The sequence below is a fragment of the Macrotis lagotis genome, chromosome 1 (genome assembly GCF_037893015.1).
Source record: "Macrotis lagotis isolate mMagLag1 chromosome 1, bilby.v1.9.chrom.fasta, whole genome shotgun sequence".
NCBI classification, from domain to species: Eukaryota; Metazoa; Chordata; class Mammalia; order Peramelemorphia; family Peramelidae; genus Macrotis; species Macrotis lagotis.
Genome location: NC_133658.1, coordinates 297,142,397 through 297,165,280, shown reverse-complemented (window position 1 = coordinate 297,165,280; position 22,884 = coordinate 297,142,397). Strand labels below are relative to the sequence as shown.

The 22,884-nt window shown below is 44.1% G+C and overlaps 1 protein-coding gene across 4 annotated transcripts in view; it reads right to left on the bottom strand.

The window, feature by feature from the left end:
• Positions 1-22,884, bottom strand: part of CDH22 (cadherin 22) — a 185,769-nt gene that overhangs the window by 19,106 nt on the left and 143,779 nt on the right. For all 4 annotated transcript variants that reach the window (XM_074211194.1, XM_074211195.1, XM_074211197.1 and 1 more), the window contains 3 exons: positions 20,230-20,417; positions 18,293-18,546; positions 3,332-3,468 (listed from right to left, as the gene is read on the bottom strand). In XM_074211194.1, the coding sequence (XP_074067295.1) occupies positions 3,332-3,468; positions 18,293-18,546; positions 20,230-20,417 (579 nt within the window). The remainder of the gene's footprint in view (positions 1-3,331; positions 3,469-18,292; positions 18,547-20,229; positions 20,418-22,884) is intronic.

Sequence of the window (22,884 nt, the reverse complement as noted above, 5' to 3'; positions counted from 1 at the left end):
GATGTACCTGAGACAGTATTTTAATCCAGTAATACTAACTCCAAGTCCAGTGGTTTATTCAGGTGAGACTGCCACAACCCTTACCCAGGGGAGACCTTCCTAAAGCTAGGTTGATTCTGGTCACTGGGCTTCCAACAGATCCCCTCATACCCCACATCTCACTCCATGAAGCCTTCCATGATTAACCCTATTCTTAATGGTCTCATCTATTAAATTGCCAAGCAGGATCAGATGGTGTCTAAGATGGTCTTCTAGCTCTAGCATTAGCTAGATTCTAAGTTCCTTTTCTGTTCAGTTCAATTCATATTAATTCAGAAGAAACCAAGAGGTAAAGTAGATAGAATAATGGGCCTAGAATAAGAAAGATGAGTTCAAATCCAATCTCAGATACTTATTAGCTATTATCCTGAGTAACTCATTTAACTTATGTTTGCCTCAGTTTCCTCATCTGTAAAATGAAGATAATAATAATAGTGCTTCCCTCCCAGGGTTTTTGTGAGAATCAAATTATAGAATATTTGTAAAGCACTTAGCATAGGGACTAGTACACAGTAGATACCTCATAAATGCTTGTTTCTTTTTTTCTAGTAGTTTAATAAAAAGGATGCCAGACTCTCAGACAGAGACAGCTGGATTTGAGTCACAGCTCTGCTCTCCAATATAACTTGGGACAAGTCACTTGCTTTCTTTGGAGCAATTTTCTCACCTATAAAATGAAGGATTGAACTTAGTGTTATTTTGGTTCTTTCTTATTCTAAAATCTTAAAGGAATGATTTGAAAAGAGTAGAATAGCAGACACTGCAGTAGGCTAGTTGTGGGGAGCAATCTTTGGGCCAGAAAAGAAGGTGTTGCTAATGTGCCTCAGATCTGTGTGTGTGTGTGTGTGTGTGTGTGTGTGTGTGTGTGTGTGTGTGTGTGTGTGTGTCTGTGTGTGTCTGTGTGTGTGTCTGTGTGTGTGTGTGTCTGTGTCTCTGTGTGTGTGTGTCTCTCTGTCTCTTTCTGTCTGTCTCTGTCTCTGTCTCTGTCTCTCCTTTTCTCTCTCTCTGTCTCTGCTCTGATTATCTTTTTGTCTCTCTCTCTTGCTGTTACTCTGTCTCTCTCTGCTTGTCTGTGTCTGTCTGTGTCTGTCTGTCTCTCTCTCTCTCTCTCTCTCTCTCTCTCTCTCTCTCTCTCTCTCTCTCTCTCTCTCTCTCTCTCTCTCTCTCTCTCTCTCTTGCCTGAGGCCTTAACTGCCTCCTGGAGAGAGTACTGGGAGGGGGTTTTGCTCCTCTCTCCTCCCCAGCTTGTCTGCCACTTTCTCTGTTACTGCTTGTTCTTTTCCTTTCATGCCCCGGGAGGAGTGGATTCAAAGGCTCTCATAGCAGCTGCCCAGAGGTTTGCTCTTCCTTTGTATTTCCTTTTAAACTGGAGTTGAAAGCAACAGAGGGAACTTCAGCAGAGGGACTTAGCTGGGTCCAGGGCTGGGGCAGTGAGGCTGGACAGAGCTGGGGGAAGGGTCCTCCCCAGGGGGAAGTTTTTCCAATTCCCTCTGAAGAGAGGTCAAATTGGTCAGGGATCTTGGTTCTCTTAAATGGGGGCTTTGGAGCCTTTGGCTTTAAGCCTTTCCTGCTAAGTGGGGCTTTATAAGCTTTCTCCTCTGGGGTGACTAAGGGTCAGGAGCCTGGGCTCAGGAAACAAGGGACTCTCCAAAAAGAACATAGATTCACTGCAGACTTCAAGGTTCATCTAGTAAATGGCAATAATAATGATAATAATAATAATAACAAAATAAAAGGATCATAGACTTAGAGTCAGAAGAGACCTTGGAAGTGGTCCAGTCTTTGTTCAGTCATCTCAGTTGTATCTGACTCTTTATGACCCTATTTGATTTCTTGGAAAAGAAATCAGAGTGGTGTGCCATTTCCTTCTCTAGATCATTTTATAGATGAGGAAACTGAGGCAAACACGGTTAAGTGACTTGCCCAGTGACCCACAGCTAATTAGTGTCTGAGGCAGGATCTGAACTCAGGAAGTTTCAAGCCCAGGGTTTTATCTACTGAACCACCTAACTGCTCTAACTCTCCATCTTACAGATGAGGAAAACTGAAGCACAGAAAGATTAAATGACATGCACACAGTCATCCACATACTGTAGAAAAACAAAGATTTGAAATCAGGTCATCAGACTCCAAATCCAGTTCCCTCTTCACTGAACTGTGGTGTTATCACTTGCACAATCCTATAAAAAGTCACTTACCTTTTCTGGGACTCTGTTTCCTTATCTACAAAATGGGGGGTGATAATCTTTGCATTACATACTTCATAATGTTGTTTGTTATGAGAAAATGTTTTATAAGTCTTAACTCATGAGAGAAATATGAGCTATTTTTCAGATTAGCAACAGAACATCTATTAGCCATGCAAAGTTTCTGGGCCCTTAGCCAGAAGGGATACCCCAGGAGCACAGTACAGGGAGTCTCTGGGGTCCAAACCCACTACCCACAGTCCATTCTCCTGATTCCAATACAATTTTTTATAGGCTCATCATCAAACTCTGCATGTACATCTAGAATCCACTTCAGCTAAATCATCTTATTCTGCATTCTCTTCAGCTCAACCTTCTACACTCTGACAATAGCTGTCTGTGGCAGGTCCCTGACTCAGCTCAGGGTTAAGGATTCTGGCATGTCCTGAGAAAGTGGGACAGACAATTGAACCCCTGTTGGTACTTGATTTAAAGAAAACCAGGGTTAAAGGGAGTGATGCCCTTCTCTTCCTGTCTACTTTCTTCTTTTTTCCCCAGGTAGGAAATGTGACCCAGTGTTTCATACAGGTCTGTTTAATTAGCAATTAGTAAATGATAAGAAGGCCCTGACTGACAATTGGGCTCATTGGATCTCAATGGGGTTTAGTCAGAGGGAAGGAAAATCCCTAGGGGATACAGGGTTCTGGAGAGAACCCTAGGGGAATTGGTGTGCCACGACTGTTCTAAGTGAGGTTGGGGAGGGAATTCTCAAGGTAATGAAAGTAGTAAGTAATAGCAGAGAACAGAAGCTGTTCAAGGATGGGGTAGAGAGAGAAATTGGCAGGATTTGGGACCCAGATGCAAAGGAGGGGTGGGGCAGGTGGCACTTAACCAATGTTGTCATTCAGAGAAACTAAAAGAAGGCCTCCATCTGCTACCAAAAGGCAGCTTAAAGTGGAGTTGAAGGCAGCTTAAAGTGGAGTTGAAGGCATCCAAGAAGAGTGGATCTGCAGGCTATCTGTAGGACTATAATCCTCAGGCTTCTTTACAGGACCAGAAGGTGGAACCTCCCTCCCCCTGTCCTATCCCAATCCTGCCCCACTCACCAGCCTCCATGGCCAGAACAGTGATGTTGTGCCAGCCTGCTGTCTCTCGGTCCAGTCCCTTGCCTGTCACAATGGCACCAGTGTCAGCATCGATGTTGAAGATCTGTTCCAAGTCTGAGTCACGGTCGATGGCATACCTGGGGGCCCAGGAAGAGGCAGGATTGAGTGGAGGCTCTGAGCCTCTGTTGACCCACCCCAGGGAAATGAGAGGGCAAGCTGATGGGAGCAGGGCAGAGGAGGCTCAACCTCAGGTCATCTCTCACTTTCTCTCCCCTTTTCCCTACCACCTCAACCCATTTGAGAGGCATTATATTGTAGTAGACAGAGCTCTGAACTTTGAGTCTGAAAGACTTGGATTTGAATCCTGGTCAAGTCATGATCTCTCTGGGTCTCACTTCCCCATTTGTAAAATGAAGGAGTTGGAATAGATGACTTCTGAGGGCCCTTTTAGCTCTAAATCTATAATCCTGTTATATATGCTTTATCCTATTCCCAACTCTCTGTGGCCTTCCAAAGCCTTTTCTACTCTCCCATTGTCTTCATCTATAATCACAAGTGTTCCAACATGGCATTTTTTTTAAATTTTTATTTTAGGCTTTTTGCAGGGCAGTGGGGTTAAGTGGCTTGCCCAAGGCCACACAGCTAGGTAATTATTAAGTGTCTGAGGGTGGATTTGAACTCAGGTACTCCTGACTCCAGGGCTTGTGCTCTATCCACTGTGCCACCTAGCCACCATTCCCAACATGGTAGAAGTCTCCAACAACAGTTTGTTTTGAGGCAGGTAAGAGAAGGGATGTTTTCAGTCAATCAATCAATCAATATTTATTAGGCACCTATAAAAACCTGGTACTCTGCTAAGTGTTGGAGAGTCTCAGTCTCAGGAAGAGTCTCTAGAGATTCAGGAGACAGCCTGGATGGTCTTCAAGAAGATCCTTAAGGGAGTGTGAGGTTTAGGGCAACTTCTAGAAGACGACTCAGTCTGTCCCTAGAAATTCAGGACTTATCTGAGGTGGGTGAAAGCCCTAGATTATTCTAGAGAGAGTAGGGGTTTAAGAAAGATTAAGAAAGTCCTTGTTACAGATTGGGATGGGGAAGAGGGAAGAATCAGTACAAGAGAATGAGGTTAGGTCCTAGTCTATTGTGTAAGATCATAAATATAGAGTTAAAAGAAGCCTTAGGGGCAGGTAGGTGATACAGTGGGTAGAGCACTAGTCCTGTAGTCAGGAGGACCTGAGTTCAAAGTGGACCTTTGACACTTAGCTGTGTAACTGTGGGCAAGTAATTTAATTCTGATTGCCTCAGGAAACAAAACAATACCCCCCCCCCCAAAAAAAAAAACTAGCCTTAAAAGACATACCCAACCTCTTCATTTTCTTTTAGGTTTTTGAAAGGCAAATAGGGTTAAGTGGCTTGCCCAAGGCCACATAGCTAGGTAATTATTAAATGTATGAGTCAGATTTGAACTCAAGTATCCTGACTCCAGGGCTGGTGCTCTATCCACTGCACCACCTAGCTGCCTCCCAACCTCTTCATTTTATAAATGAAAAAACTCAGATCCAGAGAGATTGTTAATGTGCCCATTGTCACACAGCTAGTAAATGTTTCTGGTAGGATTTGATTTCAGGTTTTACTGACTTCAAGTCTAACCTTATATCCACTCCTCCTCACTATTCCTGCCTTCCCATTTCTTCCAAGAGTCCAGAAAGGAAATTTCTCCTCCCTCCTTCCCTCTCACAAGCCACTGACTCATTGAATAATTTTGCACTCCCAAGATTCTGCCTCTAGTTAGCCCCAGTACAATATCCAATCCCTCCTAGAGGTTCCCCTCATTCTGTGGGGCAGAATAAGGAATGGAGACTCTGAAATCCAGGGGCTCTATTGGGGGATGAGGTGGGAATGGGGGAGCAGAGATGTCTCCCATTTAGGTCTTGATCACGTATAATAGACCTTCAAGAAGGAGCAAAGTAAGAGAAAAGCTAGACTCCTCAGGAACCTGTATTAAAATCCCAGTTCTATTATGTGGTTCTAGCGCTCTAAAGTCTGGTTCTATCATTTACTTGCTTCATGAACCTGGGTAAATCACCTAATCTCAGTTTTCTCAGAAAAGCTAACTCTCAATCTCCTTGGCTGGATCTTCATCCAGATCCACTAAATGAGAATATTCTCAATGTGCTTTGTCCTGGGCTCTCTTCACTTCTCCTTCTCTACTGCTTCCCTTGGCAATCTCATCAACTTCCATGGATTCTATTATCTCGTCTATGCCAGTGATTCTCAGATCTACTTTTCAGCCTTAACTCCTCTTCTGACCTTCAATCTTGCATCTTCAACTGCCTATTAAATATCTTAAACTAGATGTCCCAAGGGCATCTTAAATTTATCTTGTCCAAAACTCCCTTTTGGCTGTCAAGGATACCAGCAACCTCCCAGTTACTCAGGATCACCACCTAGGGATCATCCTCAGCTCCTCTATTTCTTTCACCTCCTTTATTCAGGTTGTTGCTCAGTTCTTGTCAATTCCACCTTATGTAACATCTCTTACATATGCCCCCTTCTCTGCTCTGATTTTTGTCACCACTCTGCCTCAGGCCCTTCTCACCTCACACTGAGACTACTGCAATAGTTTTCTGGTTGGCTTCCCTTCCTGAAGTCACTCCCTGCTCTAGTCCATCTTCCATTATGAAAGTGATCTTCCTAAAATACAGGTCTGATTAAGTTATCTCCCAATTCAATAAACTCCAATAGCTCCCTACCACTTCCAGGATCAACTATAACATCATTTGACTGGGTTTTAAACCAGGCTTCTTAATCTGCTCCCCTGATCCTTTACACACACACACACACACACACACACACACTTCACATATATATATGCATATATGTATGTATTTTACATAAAACATATTTATATGTGTATGTATTTGATATATGATATGTATATTTTATATATATAGTACATAATTATCTATACATTGTTTCCCCCTTTAGAGTGTGTATTCCTTGAGGGCAGGAATTGCTTTTGCCTTTTTTTTGGGGGGAGGGGTCTTTCCAGGGTTTAGTGAAGCATATATTATGTGATTAATAAATGCTTATTATGGTCATATCATTATTTCACTAATTTTGGAATTATGCTAAGAAAATGAATTAAATCTCACTGTTAGGAACATGCCCTAGGGAGGTCAAAGATAGAAAAAAAGGTCCCATGTACACCAATATATTTATAATAGTTCTTTTTTTGTACTTGATGTCCATTGGTTGGGGAATGGTTAAACAAATCACAAGATATGAATGTAATAGAATAAAATTGTACCATAAGAAAGATGAATAAGAAGAATTTTTAAAATCATGGTCAGATCTGTTTGAACTCATACAAATCTGGAATACAATATAATCAAATAACTACAACAAAATCAATGGAAAGAATAGTAACAAAAATCAAAACTTGATGCTGGGAACCGGCCTGACAAGGAGATGAGAAAATGAGCCTCCCTCTGTTCTTTGCAGAAGTGGGGGACTATGTGTGTGAAACTCTGCATATAATGTCAGACTCAACTGATGGTGTAGTTGGTTTTGCTGCTTTTTTCCCTTCTTTCTTTTTTATTCTTTGTAACAAGAAATGACTGGGGAGATCAGACAGGGATAAGTTTAGAAACGAAGGTGATATAAAAACAAAAGATGTCACTAAACTTTTTTTAAATTATAATTGTATGAACAATCTCACTGAATTGCTATGGGGAAATCCTGTTGTAAGCCTTAAGGCACTTAGAAATGTGAGCTACATAAATTTGGCCTAAAAAATATCACATTTCTACTGCACTTGAAGGTTCACAAAGTATTCATAACAATTCCTGAAAGATTGTTAGGGAAATAGTATCCTCACCTTATAGATAAGGAAACTGAGACTCAGAGAAGTTATTCAGTTTTTCAATTTTCTTTTAAGTTAAGGAGCTTACTAGTATGTGAGGTGGGATTTGAAATCAGATCTCTCTTGGCTCCAAATTCAAAGCTCTGTCTACTATATCACAATGCCTGGTTCATTAAATGGTTAAGTACAGCAAGTCTCCCAAATATAGACACATGGAACTGGAAGGAAACTTGGAATCCTGAATGGCAATTCTGGAAGAATCCTACTAGAGGGGCAGCTAGGTGGCATATTGGATAGAGCACCTATCCTGGAGTCAGGAGCAACCTGAGTTCAAATCTGGCCTCAGACACTTAATAATTACCTAGCTGTGTGACCTTGGGCAAGTCACTTAACCCTACTGCCTAGCCAAAATAATTAATCTTTTTTTTTTTAGGCAAATGGGGTTAAGTGGCTTGCCCAAGGCCACACAGGTAATTATTAAGTGTCTGAAGCCAGATTTGAACTCAGGTGCTCCTGACTCCGGGACCGGTGCTCTATCCATTGCACCACCTAGCCACCCCAATTAAATTTAATCTTAAAAAAATTCAAAAAAGAATCCTACTACAGCATGTGAGATGCTAGAGCAGGACCTTGGGAGGAATCTTGAAGATCATTTAGTTTAACTCCTTTTTACACAGAGTAGAAGAGGGCCCAGAAAGAGGAAGAAACAGATCCAAGGCAAGCTGTTCTCTTCCCCATCTGACCCCCTAATTTCTGAAAAAGATCATTTTGATAAGGATGAAAAATGAACATTTAGATCTTACACTCCTTCAAAATGAACATTGAGGGGTGGCTAGGTGCCGCAGTGGATAGAGCACTGGCCCCGGAGTCAGGCATACCTGGGTTCAAATCTGGCCTCAGACACTTAATAATTACCTAGCTGTGTGGACTTGGGCAAGCCACTTAACCCCATTTGCCTTGCAAAAATATAAAAAAAAATGAACATTGAGATCTTATACTCCAACTATTTGCCATTTTCTCTGTTTTCCCTGGTGAATATATCCTTTAATATCCAGTTGCCACCTCCAGGAAGTCTCTCCAGATTGCTATTTGGAAGTATTTTATCTCCCTCCCCCTCCAACCCATATGTCAATTTATATCCATTTCAATTCAGAACTTCATATTTAAAGTGCCTACTATGTACAAGGACCCTGGGGATAGAGATTTTTAAAAAATGACAGTCCCTGACCTCAAAGAGCTTACAACATCATACAATTTGCATAATGAAACAAAGGGTGGGATGGGAACTATAGACAAAGGGGACCTAATTTGAGGAAAATTTGAAGAGGGAGAGAATACTTTAGTGGGGTGAAGAGAAATAAGACATTAAACACAGGTTGCAACCATATTGTGGAAAGCTTTAAATGCTAAGCTCAGTATATCTTTTCTCCCATAAGCAATAAGGAGCCACAAAAAGGTTTTGATCAGGAGATTGAAATGGTCAGATAAGAGACCTTTCCATCTTTGACCTTCTTGAGGTATATCCTAACAGTGGGATTATTTCTTACAATAATTCTAAAATTAGTGAAATAATAAATAGTGAAATAATGTGTCTTGGAAAGATAATTTTAGCAGTTGCCAAAAGATGGACAGGGTTGGGAGACTGGGGGCACCTGAAACCAAATGAGTTTTAAGAGGATATTATAATGGCCTCAGGATGAAAGTGTGAACAAATATGGGGGTACTGAGAGGAGAGAAAAAGGGATGGATTTGAGAGATATCATGGAGATGGAATCAATAGGGCATGACAACTGACTAGATGTGAAGGCTGGAGAGGGAAGAGTCAAAGATGATTCTGAGGTATTAAGCCTAGGTGACTGACTGGGAGAATGGTGATGGTATCAATTTAAATAGGGAAGTTAGACAGAGAAGGTGGTTTATCAGGGATGATGATGTATTCTGGGCATGTAGAATTTGAGCTGCCAGTGGAACATCCAAGTAGGGTCTCCTCCAGAAAGTAGGTGACATAATAAATGTTTGCTGAAATAATGGAACCAAGTCCTCCTTAAACACAGGGCTTGCAGAGAAGTCTGGATTTCTGGGCTGATTGACCAAAGTATTCATTAATCAATCAACAACATATACCTGCTTGGCACTCTACCAAGTGAGGGGTTATAAATACAATAGTGAAACAGTCTCTGCCTTCAAGAAACGTGAATTCTATTGAAGGAGGAGCCAAGATCTGTATGCATGCGTGCATACGTATGTACAAAACGGTTACATGTGAAACTGGAGTGATAGCAAAGCTGGGAAGGATAGAAAGCTGGGAGCTGCGGAGGGAAAAAAAGTCTTCATGAAGTGCTTAAGCTGAATCTAGACTAGGGAGACTAGGAAGTCTCAGAGGGAGGTTGAGAAAAGAATGCCTTCTAGATGCAGCGGCAGCCAGTGCAAAGACAGGGACAGGAAATAGTGCTGAGTATGAGGAGCAGTAAAAAGTCTTGTCTGATGATCCATACTGCGTGGGGGTAAACATGAGTAATTTATGTTATTACTCCATCAGCCCTTCATTTCTTTCTCTCTCTCCTTTCTCTATTCTTAGTTCTAGCTAGACTGTTAACTATTCCTCTCCGATTATTACTTAACTACTTGTTACTTTTTTGTTTGTTTTTGCAAGGCAGCGTGGTTAAGTGACTTGCCTAAGGTCAAACAGCTAGGTAATTCGGTGTCTGAGTCCGAATTTGGCCTCAGGTCCTCCTGACTCCAGGGCGGGTGCTCTAATCCCTTTGCCTCCTAGCTGCCGCTCTCCCCACTACTTGTTACTTTGAGCAGGATACTTCTGCGACTGTTTCCTCTGCAAGATGAGGCAGTTGGTCCAGGTCCTTCCCTCTCTCTCTAGATCTGGGTCTGCCATCCTTCTGTGTGGTCTTTCACATTCTTCTTCTAGACAAGCAGTTGGAAATGCCCAGTTTCCAGAGAGGGCTCACTATACTTGAAAGGTCTGAAAGGATGTCGCAGTGTCGGGGCTTTAGGCGCATCCCTGCTTTTACCGAGGCTTCACTGCGGGGTGCCCCGGGTGAATGCCCGGACTCGCGGGGAGCCAGGCCCCAGGCTCCGTCCATCATCCTGGCCGCGCTCTGCGGCTCCCCTCCCTCCCTCCCGCCGGCTCCTCTTCCTTCTCCCCCGTCCCCCCTTCTCTTCTCGCCGTAGCAGCCCCGGGGGGACTGGGGGCCAGGGGCCATCCGGCCCCTCTCCCCAGGCCGCATCCCTCGGCCCTTCCCGCGCGTCCGCCTGCCCAACCCAACGCCGGGATCTGCTCGGCCGCAGCCTTCCAATCGCCGCGTGAAAGAAGCCCTTTGTTCGGGCTCCTTCCCGGCTCCCGCCTGCCTCTGTGCGGCGGGGGCTGCGCGGGCCCGTGTCTAACACATGTCTCCGGCGGCCGAACACGGCGCAGGCTGCGCTCCCGCCGACGTCTTCCCAGAGCTGATAAAGCCGGGCCGAAGCGCGGGGAGCCTGGGGCCCCCTCCCCCAGCAGCTCGCGGCCCAGACAAAGGGCGGCCTCGGGCCCAACAAGAGGTTCTTTGTGTGGACCCGGACAAAGCGGGGCCCGGGAGGGCGGGGGGCGAGGGGCGGGGAGTGGGAGCCTAGAGCCCAAGCGCCGAGCCAGCAGCCCCTGCCCAGCCGCTTCCACCTACCCCACCGGACTGGGTCTGGGAGCTGAAGTCCCTGAGCAACCTCCAGGGAGACCAGCTGCGGCAAAGAGAAGCCCCGACAATCATTATTTGAGACTGGGCCCCAGCCCAACCGGCCGGGCATGTGTCAATCCTCTCCAGCCAAGCTGCTTAATTAGCACCGTCCACAGCCATGGGAAAGATGCTTCATTGAGCCTGCACAGAGGTGGCTAGGCCGAGTGGAAAAAGAGATAATGGTTTCGAAATCAGAATTCCAGGCTTCTAGTTCCAACTTGACCACTAACTGGCTGAGTGACCTTTCCCTCTCCCGGCCTCAGTTCTCTCCTCTGCAAATGAAGGGGTTGAAAGGGATATTTGCTAAGTTCCCTCTGAGCTGTGTCCCTTCCATCTCTATTATGTGATGTCTCCCTGGGATCTTGTGTTTGGTGGGATCACGGAACATAAAAAAGAAACAAGATCCTGTTCTTTCCCACAGGGAGGTGACACTACAGAGTTTTAGTGGGGGAGAAAGAATAGAGGTACAACCATAACAGCAAGCAGGATGTGATAACTGCAGGTCACAAGCTGAATGATGGGAGTCCAGATGAGGGAGAAATCACATTCTAGCCAGATCTACCAAAGCCAATCTATTTTTCATGGGCAGAAAGAGAAGGGAAAGCTAATAAACTGGTCTTGGTGTCCTGCTTTACTATCCTCCCTATCCCTAAACCCTGCTCATTTACCTCCTAGAATGAAAAAACTGGAAGGGGCTTGAAGACCAGTTGGAATCCAATTCCTTCATTTTGCAAATGGGGAAAGTAAATGGGGGGGGGCGGGGAGTAACTTGTTCATCTCCAGATGCTTGAATTTGATAGGAACAGGATAAGTTTGAGGACTGATGTTATAACGGGGTACAAGAAACTGTCAACTCAGTGGGGAAGGAATGGGGAAGGTGACTGGTCCCACGAGAGAAGTCCAAGTAAATAAATTTTAGTTTATAAGTCAGATAGGTGCTGCTTCCAGCTGAGGATTCCCTCTTTGAATGGTGTCCTATCCTTGAGGACAGATTTAGAGCTAGAAAGTATCTAAAAACAAAGAACACAGATTTGGGAAGATGGTGATGGTGTCATTCCAGGTTAATTGACTTGCTCAGGGTCATGCATCTGAGGTCACATTTGAACTCAAGTTTCTTGACCCCCAGCTTAGTCCAACCACTGTCCCAGAAGATAAACTTTCAAGTAGAAAGGAGAATTAAAAGCATTCTAGTCCAACCTTTCAGGAAACTGAGGCCCAAAGAAGGGAAGGTATTTACCTCTTTTTCCTCTCCTATGTAACTTTCCTTTTTCTTTTCTCTGCCTCCCTCTTTCCTTTTTCATCTTCCACTTCTCCTCCCTTCTCTTCTATCTTTGCCCCTTTCCCCCTATTTTTCTCCTCCCCTTTCCTCCTGTCTCCTCTTTATCTTCCTCTTTCTCATCCCTTGCCTGTAAGCTTCCTACTCTGTTCTCTTTCCTAACTCTCTTAGCACCTCTTATTTTTCCTTTCTCTTCCCACCTCCTATCTTTTCCCCCTTCCCCTCCTCTTTATCTCCCCCTTCACTTATGTCCTCTACTTTTCTCTCCTCTCAATCTTTGCTTTCTTCCTCCCCCTCACTTTCTCTTTTTCTTCTTTCCACCTCCCTTACTCTCCCTTTTCTCTCTTTCCCTCTTGTTTCTTCTCTTCCTAGTCCTCATCCCTCACTTTCTTCCCATTCCTCTGTCTTCCTCCATTTTTTGTTTCTTCCTTTTCTTCTCTGTCTTCCTTCTTTTTTGCTCTCCCTTTTTCTTCCTTCTCATTGTTTCCCTTTCTTCCTCTTCTCTCTCCTTTTCCCTCTCTCCCTTTCTTCACTGTTCCTTTCTTGCTTCTCTTCTTCCCACCCCCACTTCCTCCCCATTCTCTCATCTTTTCATTTCCCTTTCTCTTCTTCTCCTCCTCCCTTTTTCTCTGCCTCCTTCTTTCTCCCCTTCTATTCCTCCCCTTCTTCCCTTTGCCTCCCTCTCTCTTTCTCCATCCCTTCTCTTATCCTTCTCATATATTTCCTTCTTCCTTTCATTCTTCTTCTCCTTCCTTCTCTTCCCCTCTTCTCCTTCTCTTCTTTGCCAATTCTTTTTCCCCTTCATTCTGCCTCCTCAGCTTTCAAAGGTTGTTTGTTCTCAGTTCTTGGCTTTTTTGTTCCCTCTATAAGTAAATAATGTTGAGACAAAGGAAGAGCCAGAGGGAGGGAAGAAAAGATGAGGGAATCCTGAGCCAGGTGTTCCCAAGGACAGCAACTTGACTACCAGAGACACAGGTCATAGTCATTGCTGCTGAGCCTAGGGTTTTGTGAGAGCCAGTGGACTAAGTGTGTGTGTGTGTGTGTGTGTGTGTGTGTGTGTGTGTGTGTGTGTGTGTGTGTAGCTTTGGGCATATGTGTGAATGTGACTGGCATGTTTGTGTATAGCTGTGTGTCTGAGAGTGAGTGAGAGAGAGAAATTGAAAGGAGAGAAACAAAGAAAGAAGTGGGGGGAGAGAGACAGAGAGACAAAAAGAGAATGTCACCTGCCATCAGTCCCAGGATGGGGGCTTCAGTGAGAAGGCCTCTCCTAAAAAATGAAGAATTCAGGTGTCCTCTCCCACAGAACAAAGAAGGGTGAAAGTAGTTGAGAAGAGGTCTAGTGCCTGGGAGCAGAAAGGAGGGCAAAAGACTCCATTCTAGAGGCACTCAGAGTCCAGGGGCTCATCGAGTTTTCATTTGGGTGCTACATGGGGGTCTCATAGAGAGGGCTGTAAATCTTTATGCTTGCCTATATAGTGGAAAAAGCACTGACTCTGAAGTCAGGGGGCCTGAGTTTCAATGCTACTTTATTCTTTTGTATCTGTGTGACTGTGACACTGGACAAGTCATTTCCATTCCTGGGGGGGGGGGTCTTAGATGATCTTCAAAGTCCCTTTGACTGCATATCTTATTCAGTTCAACAAATATATCTGAAGCACTTACTTTATGAAAGGTACTGGGGACAGCTAAGTGGCATAGTGGATAGAGCACCAGCCCTGGAGTCAGGAGAATCTGGAGTTCAAATTTGGCCTCAGACCCTTAATAATGGCCTAGATGTGTGACCTTGGGCAAGTCACTTAACCCCATTGCCTTAAAATAAAAATTTAAAAAAGGAATGTACTGTGCTAGGCTCAATTGGTACATTTAAGAAAAAACAAATAATAGTTTCTACACCCAAAGAGCTTACATCATACTCAGATACTCAGAAATCTTAAGTTCTGTGGTTCTATGATTGGTATTTGAGTATCTGCTATTCTACTACTAATCCTGGGGCTGGGAACAAGTCCCTTTAACTCACTAGGATTGTTTCCCTTCTTTAAATGTAGCTAATTTTGCAGTCTCAGGGTGGCAACAAGGAAACTGAGGTCCAGAGATTTGAAGGCCATGGTTAGACTGGAAAAGAGACGTACAAGGGATATGATGGTAATCTTCAAGCCCCTGAAGTTCTTGGGGTTTGGGGAATCCTAGAGAATAAAACTGGAGAAAATTAATGGAAGGTGCGAAGTGGCTAATTTTAGTTCATATTAAGGGGCAAACTTTTAAAAATTTTGCTCTATGCCAAAATAGAATGGACTGCCATATGAAGTAATGAGTTCTCTCCATCAGGGAAGGTTTTCAAGCAGAGGTTAGGTTGATTACCTTTTGGAGGTAATACAAGGGTTAGATGCCCTCTGAAACTCCTTCCAGTTCTGGGATCCTGGAATTTAAGAATGGACCTCAGAAATCAATGCCTATCCTGCCCTGCCTTGCCTTGGCTTGTCTCCTTCCTCACAGGACTGCAAGAAGGATCTGATGAGTTAATGTCTAAAAAGTGTTTTGTAAATAGTAAAAATGCTGAATGTGAGCTATGAAAAGGAATATATAAGTAATAGGGATAGCCAGGTAAGCAGGTGTATAAGCATGATTGCTGACTATCCATTCCTAGCTTGAGCTGAATTCTTTACTTCCCAGACTATATATAGGCATCTTATTCCTGGAAAGGGAGAGAGAAGTATACACAGGGTGTTCTTTTTGGATCCACCAAGCATTGCACAAACAAATGTACACATCTGTGCATAGCCATCTAATCCTGCAATACCAGGGGAAATGGTAATGTCCACTTGGAGATACCAAGTGAGTTTGTTAGTTTCCAATATCACTGGAGTAGGGGTCAGTAAGACAGGGGCATGTATGAGTTTGTATGCACAAGACTTGCACATAAGTCTAGACATCAGCACTAGAAGGTGCTTAGGAATCATCTAATCTCATTTTGGGTTGGGGAAGTCCAGACCTGTGATTCTTTGACATAGAAACTCCCACTAAGGCAACTCCCTCAAAGCTTAATGGTCTTAGGGAGTTGTATGGGGTGCTTACTGAGATGTTATGTGACTTACCCAGGTGCCCACAGTCATTAAGTGTCAGAGACAGGATTTGAAACCCAGTCTTTCCAACTATCTGGAGACTGGCTCTCTGTGCCATCATACTACCTTTATTTCCCTCATTTTACAAGTAGGGGAACTGAGATGCAGAGAGAGAGGAGGTAGATTTTCCAGATCACACAGTGAATTAATGGCAAATCAACTGGGTACATTTATGGACATGTGATTGAGTGATGGTGCTAGAACATGTGGATGTCTGCCTCCAGATGCTTCAGTACACACCATCCTAGCTTTCTCTTCCCCGTGTTTAAAGAATGATGTTGTGTGTATGTTTCCTTATTTCACCTTCCTCCTACTGTTCACCTCCACCCTACCCTTGCCCTTCCCAATGACTATCTATCCCATTCCTCCATTCTATTTTGAGGTCTGCCTGGTAGGTGGGTAAGCATCCTTTCAAGTATATGCTTTTCCCTGGTCTATAGACTTGTCTCCCTTTCTTAGGTTTCCAAGCCAGCAGAGGGGGCCTGGGATGCAGCAAAGAAACCCACTGCAGAGAACTGCTGTTTGGCAAATCAGCTTTTCAATTCCCCCTCTCACTCCTGGAGTGACTCAGTCCAGTTGGCAGCCCCTCCCAGCTGCTTTTGCATGCCCTGGGTAATCACTGTTGTGGGAGGGGGGCTCTCCAGAGAAAGGAAGGAAAACAAGATAGGAGGGACTTTGGCTAAATGAGCTAGTCTCTACCACCCCCTTTCCTAGCTTACATGCACACAGACACACACACACACACACACACACACACGTATACATGTGCACATAAACACAAACACATACACACACACACACACACACACGATTTTATTTCTCTCTTTCCTCAAGAATGGATATTCCTTTGTGCTTAGAAATTGACTACTCCCTTTTTTCCCCTGCCATCTTGTTCAACCGCGGGAGTGCTTTCTTTCCTTACCCAAGACCTATGACCTCTCTGGCATCCACAGTTCATCATCCATGGTCTGTCTCATTATGCTTCCAGCTGGGTGGTCATATCTGTTATAATGCCTTCATTGACCCTCAAGCAAGAGGGTCTACACATCATTTTGGTTTCCTGGGACCTGGCTAAGTCACTGTTTGATCTCTGGCTAGTTGATTTCCTACCCTGGGCCTCAGTTTCCTCATCTGTAAAATGAATTTGGACTAAAATCTCAAGCCTCTTTCTAACTCTATAACATAGCTGAATGGCTCAGTAGATCAGAGTACTAGATCTATTTAGGAATTATAGAGTTTAAACCCTCCTCAGACACTTACTAGTTGTATAACCCTGGGCAAGTCCTTTAACCTGTCTGCCAAAGTTTCCTCATCTATAAAATGAGGATAATAATTGTCTCTAAACTCCTTGAGTTGTTGTGAAAATAAAATGTGATGTTTTAAAGGTGTTTTGCAAACCTTGATGTGATATATAAATGCCAGCTATTATTATTTAATGTTCTAAGGTCCCTTCTAGTGCTAACATCTCATGTTCTGTGTTCTAAGGTCATAAGATCATAGTATTTCAATCAATAAAAGGTCATAGAAACCATCTAATACATCTCTTCCTTTTATAAGTGAGATCACTAAAGTCCAGAAGGGCTAAAAACCTGTGATTCTGTGATTGGATTTGTTCAAAATTGCATGTTATCAAGTAGTTATAGTTTTTAAGGAATTGAGCTGGGAATTGACTTTGACTCCACATCTTGCTTTTTTTTTTTAACTATATCAAGCTATCTTCCTTCCAGCAGTGACATTCAGAGTTCTAAGGTTCCTTCCAGTTCTGACATACTATGTTCTATATTTCAGTGATCTAGATTCAAAAGCTCTGGTGCTGCAGCGTTTTGTTATAAACAGTATGGTCAGGTTTTTGTAAATAGGATTATGTGTGTCATACACAAGATATTTTATTGTTGCTGGCCTCTTCAGCCCCATGGAATGAACCCAGAACATATGGATGAAATTAAGTTGGATGGAAAACTTGGTGAAAACAAAGTTCCCTAACTCTCCAAGCACTAATTCAGTCACGTTAGCTCTTGATGCTCCCAGCTAACAAAGCATATGGCTGGAAAGTGAGATAGGTCAAGAGAGGCTGGTCAGAATGCAGACAGATGTCTGCAAGGCTGCCTTAGCCCCAGAAGGGTTATATCTGGCCACCTAACCCTAGTATCTCCCAGTGTATAACCTTTCCCTGACTCCTCATTGTCCACAGAGTAATTAGCTTCTAATCTTGGCATGTAAAGCCCTCCCTATGCTTGGCTGCTGTCACCCTTTGCAGACCTATTTTCCAGCCCTCTTTGAACAGGAAGAATCTTCTGCTCCAATGAAATGGGACTTTTTATATTCTTTTCATTGTTTTTCTTTCCTTCCTCCAGGCTATTGTTTACATTGTGCTTTCTAGCCTGAAATGAACAGAAGATTTAGGGTCGAAAGGGACCTTAAAGATTATCAGGCCAATCCAAGAGGAAACTGAGGTCCAGAGAAGAGTAATAAGTAGCTCAAAGTCAGAGTGGGATGATGCGATGATCATGCAAAGAGAAGCTGCCAAGATTCAAATCCAAGTCCTCTGACTCCCAGTCCAGTAGGCTCTTCTCACTATTTCTTGTCTTCACTTAGTCTAGTTTCCAATAGTAAGGGAAAGGAGAAGGAACTGTGCACCAGACACTGTGCTAAGCACTTTACAAATATCTTATTTGATCCTCACAACAAGCCTGGGATGTAAGAACTATTATTATCCCTGCTTTACAGTTGAGGAAACTGAGGCAGATAAGATAAATGACTTGCCCAGGGTCCCACAGCTAGTATGTGTCTGGGGTCAAATTTGAATTCAGATCTTACTGACTCTGAGTTAGTTAGCCACCTAGTATCCTTCAGAAACCAGATCCTTTGGGATGCCCTTCCTGACTTTTGTCAGCAAGCTGTGTTCTCCCTTCTTTGAACTTCTTGTGGGGGGAGGGGTGCATTAGCCCTAATAGGTCCCAGATGGGTAGGAGAGAGCCTCACCGGACAGGCCTGTTGGCAGCATCAGGGTCCAGCGCTGTTACCACACCAACTATGGAACCAATTTGGGCATCTTCCTGTACTTCCATGAGCCCAGAGGGAGGTCGGAATTCAGGAGGTTCATCCACATCCATCACCGTCACCCGGACAATTGCTTGGTCCTTGAAGGTTCCCAGGTCAACAAATCGTGGGTCCACAAACTTGTTCAAGGCTTCGAGCACCACCGTGTGTGTGGCCTGAGCCTCAAAGTCCAGGCACTAGGATACAGAGAGGGACGGGTGAAAGGGGAACTTTTAGAGCTTGGGCCTGGGGGGGGGGCGGTTCTTGTGATGCTCTGGATGTGTGGGTAAATGGGTGGTACAGGAGTAACAAAGATCTAAGCCTTCCGTGCTGCCCCTTTTGGACCTTTTGGAGCTGAGGATAACTCAAAAAAAACTCTACCTTAATAGTAGAATGTCAGGCATAGTAAAAAGGGAAGGCCTTGCTGGGGCTGGGCTATCAAGGAGGTATACCTCTCTTGTGGTGGGTACATATCTCTCCCAGGACTAGGTCTCTTCATCTCCCTATCTTTTGCCAGCTATGTGAGCATGGTCTGAGCTCCTTCTTAGCGCCCCCACTCTCACTTAGAGCAATGACCTTTGGGTCAGAAGAGCAAGGCTATAATCCCAGGTTTGCCAATGTCTTGTTCTTTGGTCCTGGGCAAATCACTACCTCTCTAGGCCTCAGTTTCCTCCTCTATAAAATGAAAGGTTTAAACTAAAAGATTTCCAAAGCCTCTTCCAGCTCCAACAATTTGTAGTCCCAGGATTCTATATGTGTATTAAAATCTCATGCTTTACTCTGATTCCCTGGTGACTGTACACTCTGAACCAATTCATCAATGAATGCTAATGATTAATTTCTTACCCCCTCATTAAACACTAACTGGGACCTTCTGGAGACAATAGCTTCACCCAAAGGAATGACACAGATGGTAGAATTTTAGTCTCTGTGACAAGTGCTGGAAGATATATCTGAGGGCATAAGAGGCCTTCCCAAAGACCCTCTAAATAGCTCACCATAGGGGGCTGCCTGTTTTGCCTATATATATATGTGTATATATACATATATATATATGTATTATATATATACATATATATATGTAGTTTGGATCTTCCTGATTTTAGAAAGAAGAGTCATTACTAAAGTCAAGGCCAAGCTTCTCCCTCTCTCCCCTTTCCCATTCTGGGAAAAGCCCATTCCACTCGTATTCCTAGTAGCCTCTGCTCCTGGGAAATCAGGATGCAGGGAAGCCTCTAAGTGACGGGTCTGGAGTGGAGTCATCAATCAGACAGGGGCTCACTTCACTACCATACAGACATGACAGAGCAGCTGAGGGTACCTCAGGAGTGAGTGTGGTGAGAGGAGACTCTCTTTGAATGGCCATCTGGGGGGTGGGGTAGCCAGAAGAATGGATGTTCTACTTATCATGAAGGGAGAAAAGGATTGTTGGTTCCCTTCCAGGGGAGGCAAAGATATATCCCTTTATTCTACCATTTTAGAATCACCTCACATTTTTTTTGACTTTGATTTTGTATTTGGAAAGGGCTGTAGAACATTGGAAGTTAGTACTCAGAACACAGTATTAGAAATGATAGTGGCCTTGGAGCTTAGAATTCTAAAGGTATAAAATACAGAATGTCAGAGCTTAAAAGGATTCTTAGGGATCACCTAACCCAGCCTCTTTATTTTGTCATTCTAGAGAAGAAAAAGGCCCAGAATGGTAAAAATGACTTGCCCAAGGTCACAGAGCTACTAAGTTATTATAGAGCTAGGATCCAAAATTAGATCTGCTGACTCAATGGCCAGGGCTCATCCTATGATACCATGCTGCTCCAACAACCCCACCCCAGACTTCTTGATGTATGCTTCTCCCCATCCCACCCCACCAGGGTCTCCACCTTTTGCACAGTGATGATGGCCTCCTGGGTGTTGCTGTCTGTCGTAACCTTGAACATGTCCCCGCCGCCCTCATCCTTGAGCTGGTATGTCATGTCTGTGTTTTCTCCCACATCCGAGTCCTCAGCCTTCACTCTCCCAATGGCAGTGCCAATGGGTGCTGTCTCCACGATGCTGAACTGGTACATCTCTGGAAAGGGGTCCCACAGAGCCTGTGAGCTGAGGAACTCTTAGTTCCAATATTAAGGCCCTTTAAGGCCCTTGCCCTGCCACCATCCACCCTTTTCCAGAGAAACCACAGACCTTTTACCCTCTGTTTCTCTGGGAGAAGGAATGGGAAGGGGTATAATAATGGGATAGGGGATGAATCGAGGAAGGGAATTTTAGATAGTGGGAGGATATGGGGGCAGGAAGGTGGAGAAGGAATGTACTTTCTTGATAGAAAGAACTATACCTTATCTTTATACCAGCTGAGAGTAGGCATCTAAAAATTGTTGAATTGAATTAAATTGGGGAACCAAGTCCTTAGATTAAAAAAATTCCCTGCCAGAGAAGGCCTGAATTGGAGCTTAGAGTTGAGTGATGAGAATATTTGTAGGAATCATAGGATGCTGAGCTGGACGGGGCCTTAGAAATCATTCAGTTCAATCTCCTTTATTTCATAGAAGAGACCCAGAATGAGGAAGTGACTTTTCCAATAGCACACAGCTAATAAGTAGCAGAGCAGAGATATGGATCCAACTCCTCTAACTACACACATGGTGCCCTTGCTTCTGCTCCATCCTGACTTGCAGCTATATCAGGATTCAGAGGTTTGTAGTCTTGTGATTCAAGCACTACTAAGCACCCCAAGCTTGTTGTGGTAAGGACAATGGACTAGAAACCAGAGTTCTAGACTCAAGTTTCAGTTTCTTCATCTCTGTTCTAATAGGGATCCCTCACCTACATTCAAAGGTTATGATGAAAACAGAAGATGGCAGCACACATTTTTAAAAAAAATAATTATGAGGATCAAGAAGAGGCTGATGCCATACTTGAAGTTCAGATGTGGCACCCATGCCTGCTTTAAGCCTGGGAATAGATTGGAAACAATCATAGGATAGAAAGATGAATGGATAGATGCCACCATTCTATAGTTCTTTAAGCCTGGGAGTAGGTTGGAAACAATCATAGGATAAATAGATAGGTAGATGGATGGATGCCCCATCTATAGTTCTTTTTAACTGGGCATAGGGAGACCTGGGTTCAATTTCCAGTTCTGCTGCTGTTTCAGTCTATGATACTGGGAAATGACAGCTTCTATGGATCTCAGTTGTCTCATCCTTAAAATAATGGGATTAGACTAAACAGTCTCTATAGATGCTACCCCTTTTGGTTCTAAAGTTCCTTCCAGCACTAAACTTCTGGTGTTCTAAGGTATCTATTCAGCTTTGACGATCTAAGATCCTGCCTAATGAGGGAGAGACTTTTGTCATTGGGGCTTGGCAGGCAAGGCTACTGGGTCAGTCTTTCCTCTGCCCCTTATGCCAGTGGGGCTGACCAGCTGCATAGCCCTACCCCCATCTTTCCCAAAGGCTGGATCCCTCCCCAGCAGCCTGTAGCAGGCCTGCTCCCCAGCAGGAGTGCAAGACACAGATTATGGCTGGCTCCATGCGGATAGGCTTCTGTTATCTCTCGGGGGTCAGTCCCCTGTGGTGGAGTCCTAATGTGAGAGCTCCAGACCTCTCATAATGACTCGTCTGATAGGAATCAGCTCACATTCCCACCGGCATTTAATCTCTGCCAGTGCCTGGCTGCTTCCCCAGTTCGCAGGCGGTGGTGGCGCGGCAGCAGTAAGGATTGGAGTTAAGGATGGTTGGGGGGCCCAGCTGGGTAGACAGAGTGAAGCTCTAGGGGAAAGGAAGCCAGGGAAAAGGACTGAAAGGCTATGGGAGCTTAGACAAATCATCTACTTCTCTGGGCTTCAGTTTCCTCATCAGCAAAATGGTCTTGAGAGTGGGGTGGTGTGGGGGAGAGAGCCTGTAAACCCTCATCAGGCTGCAGAAGAACAACCCTCACCAGCTGGGCTTCAGGAGTCAGGACATCTTGCTGATGGCTTGGAATAAATCTGACTCTAGGTGCCCAGACTTCCAGGCCCCAGTCAGAGCCAAGTCCAAGCTCTGGAACTCAAGACTCAGAACAACTTTAAGCAATGTGGAGAAGCGGTAAGAACCCCAAGCTCAGAGTCAGGAGACCCAAGTTCCAATGCAGTCACTCTAACTCAAAATGTATTTTGGGCTTCCATTCTTTGGATATCTTTCCTTATAAGCAAATGAAGTTCAATAACTTCCTCTCTCTATATGTCTTTTGGGTGTTTTGAGCCTTGTGTAATCATGGATGAGAGCTTTGATAATATGTAGCTCTTTGGTGTCCCTGTTGCATGATGGCAAAAATAATAACTCATGTTTTGATAGCACTTAAAAAGTTTATAAAGTGCTTTCCTCACAATGCCCCCGTGAATTATGTATGTGAATTACCCCCTTTTTACAGATGATAAAACTGAAGCTCATAAAGGGGAAGAATGTAATCACACCAGTAGTAAATGGCAGGTTCAGGAAGGAAGGGGAAGATTTCTTGAGCAAGAAGTGGGGGAGTGAGCAGAGGACTGGGGGGTCTTA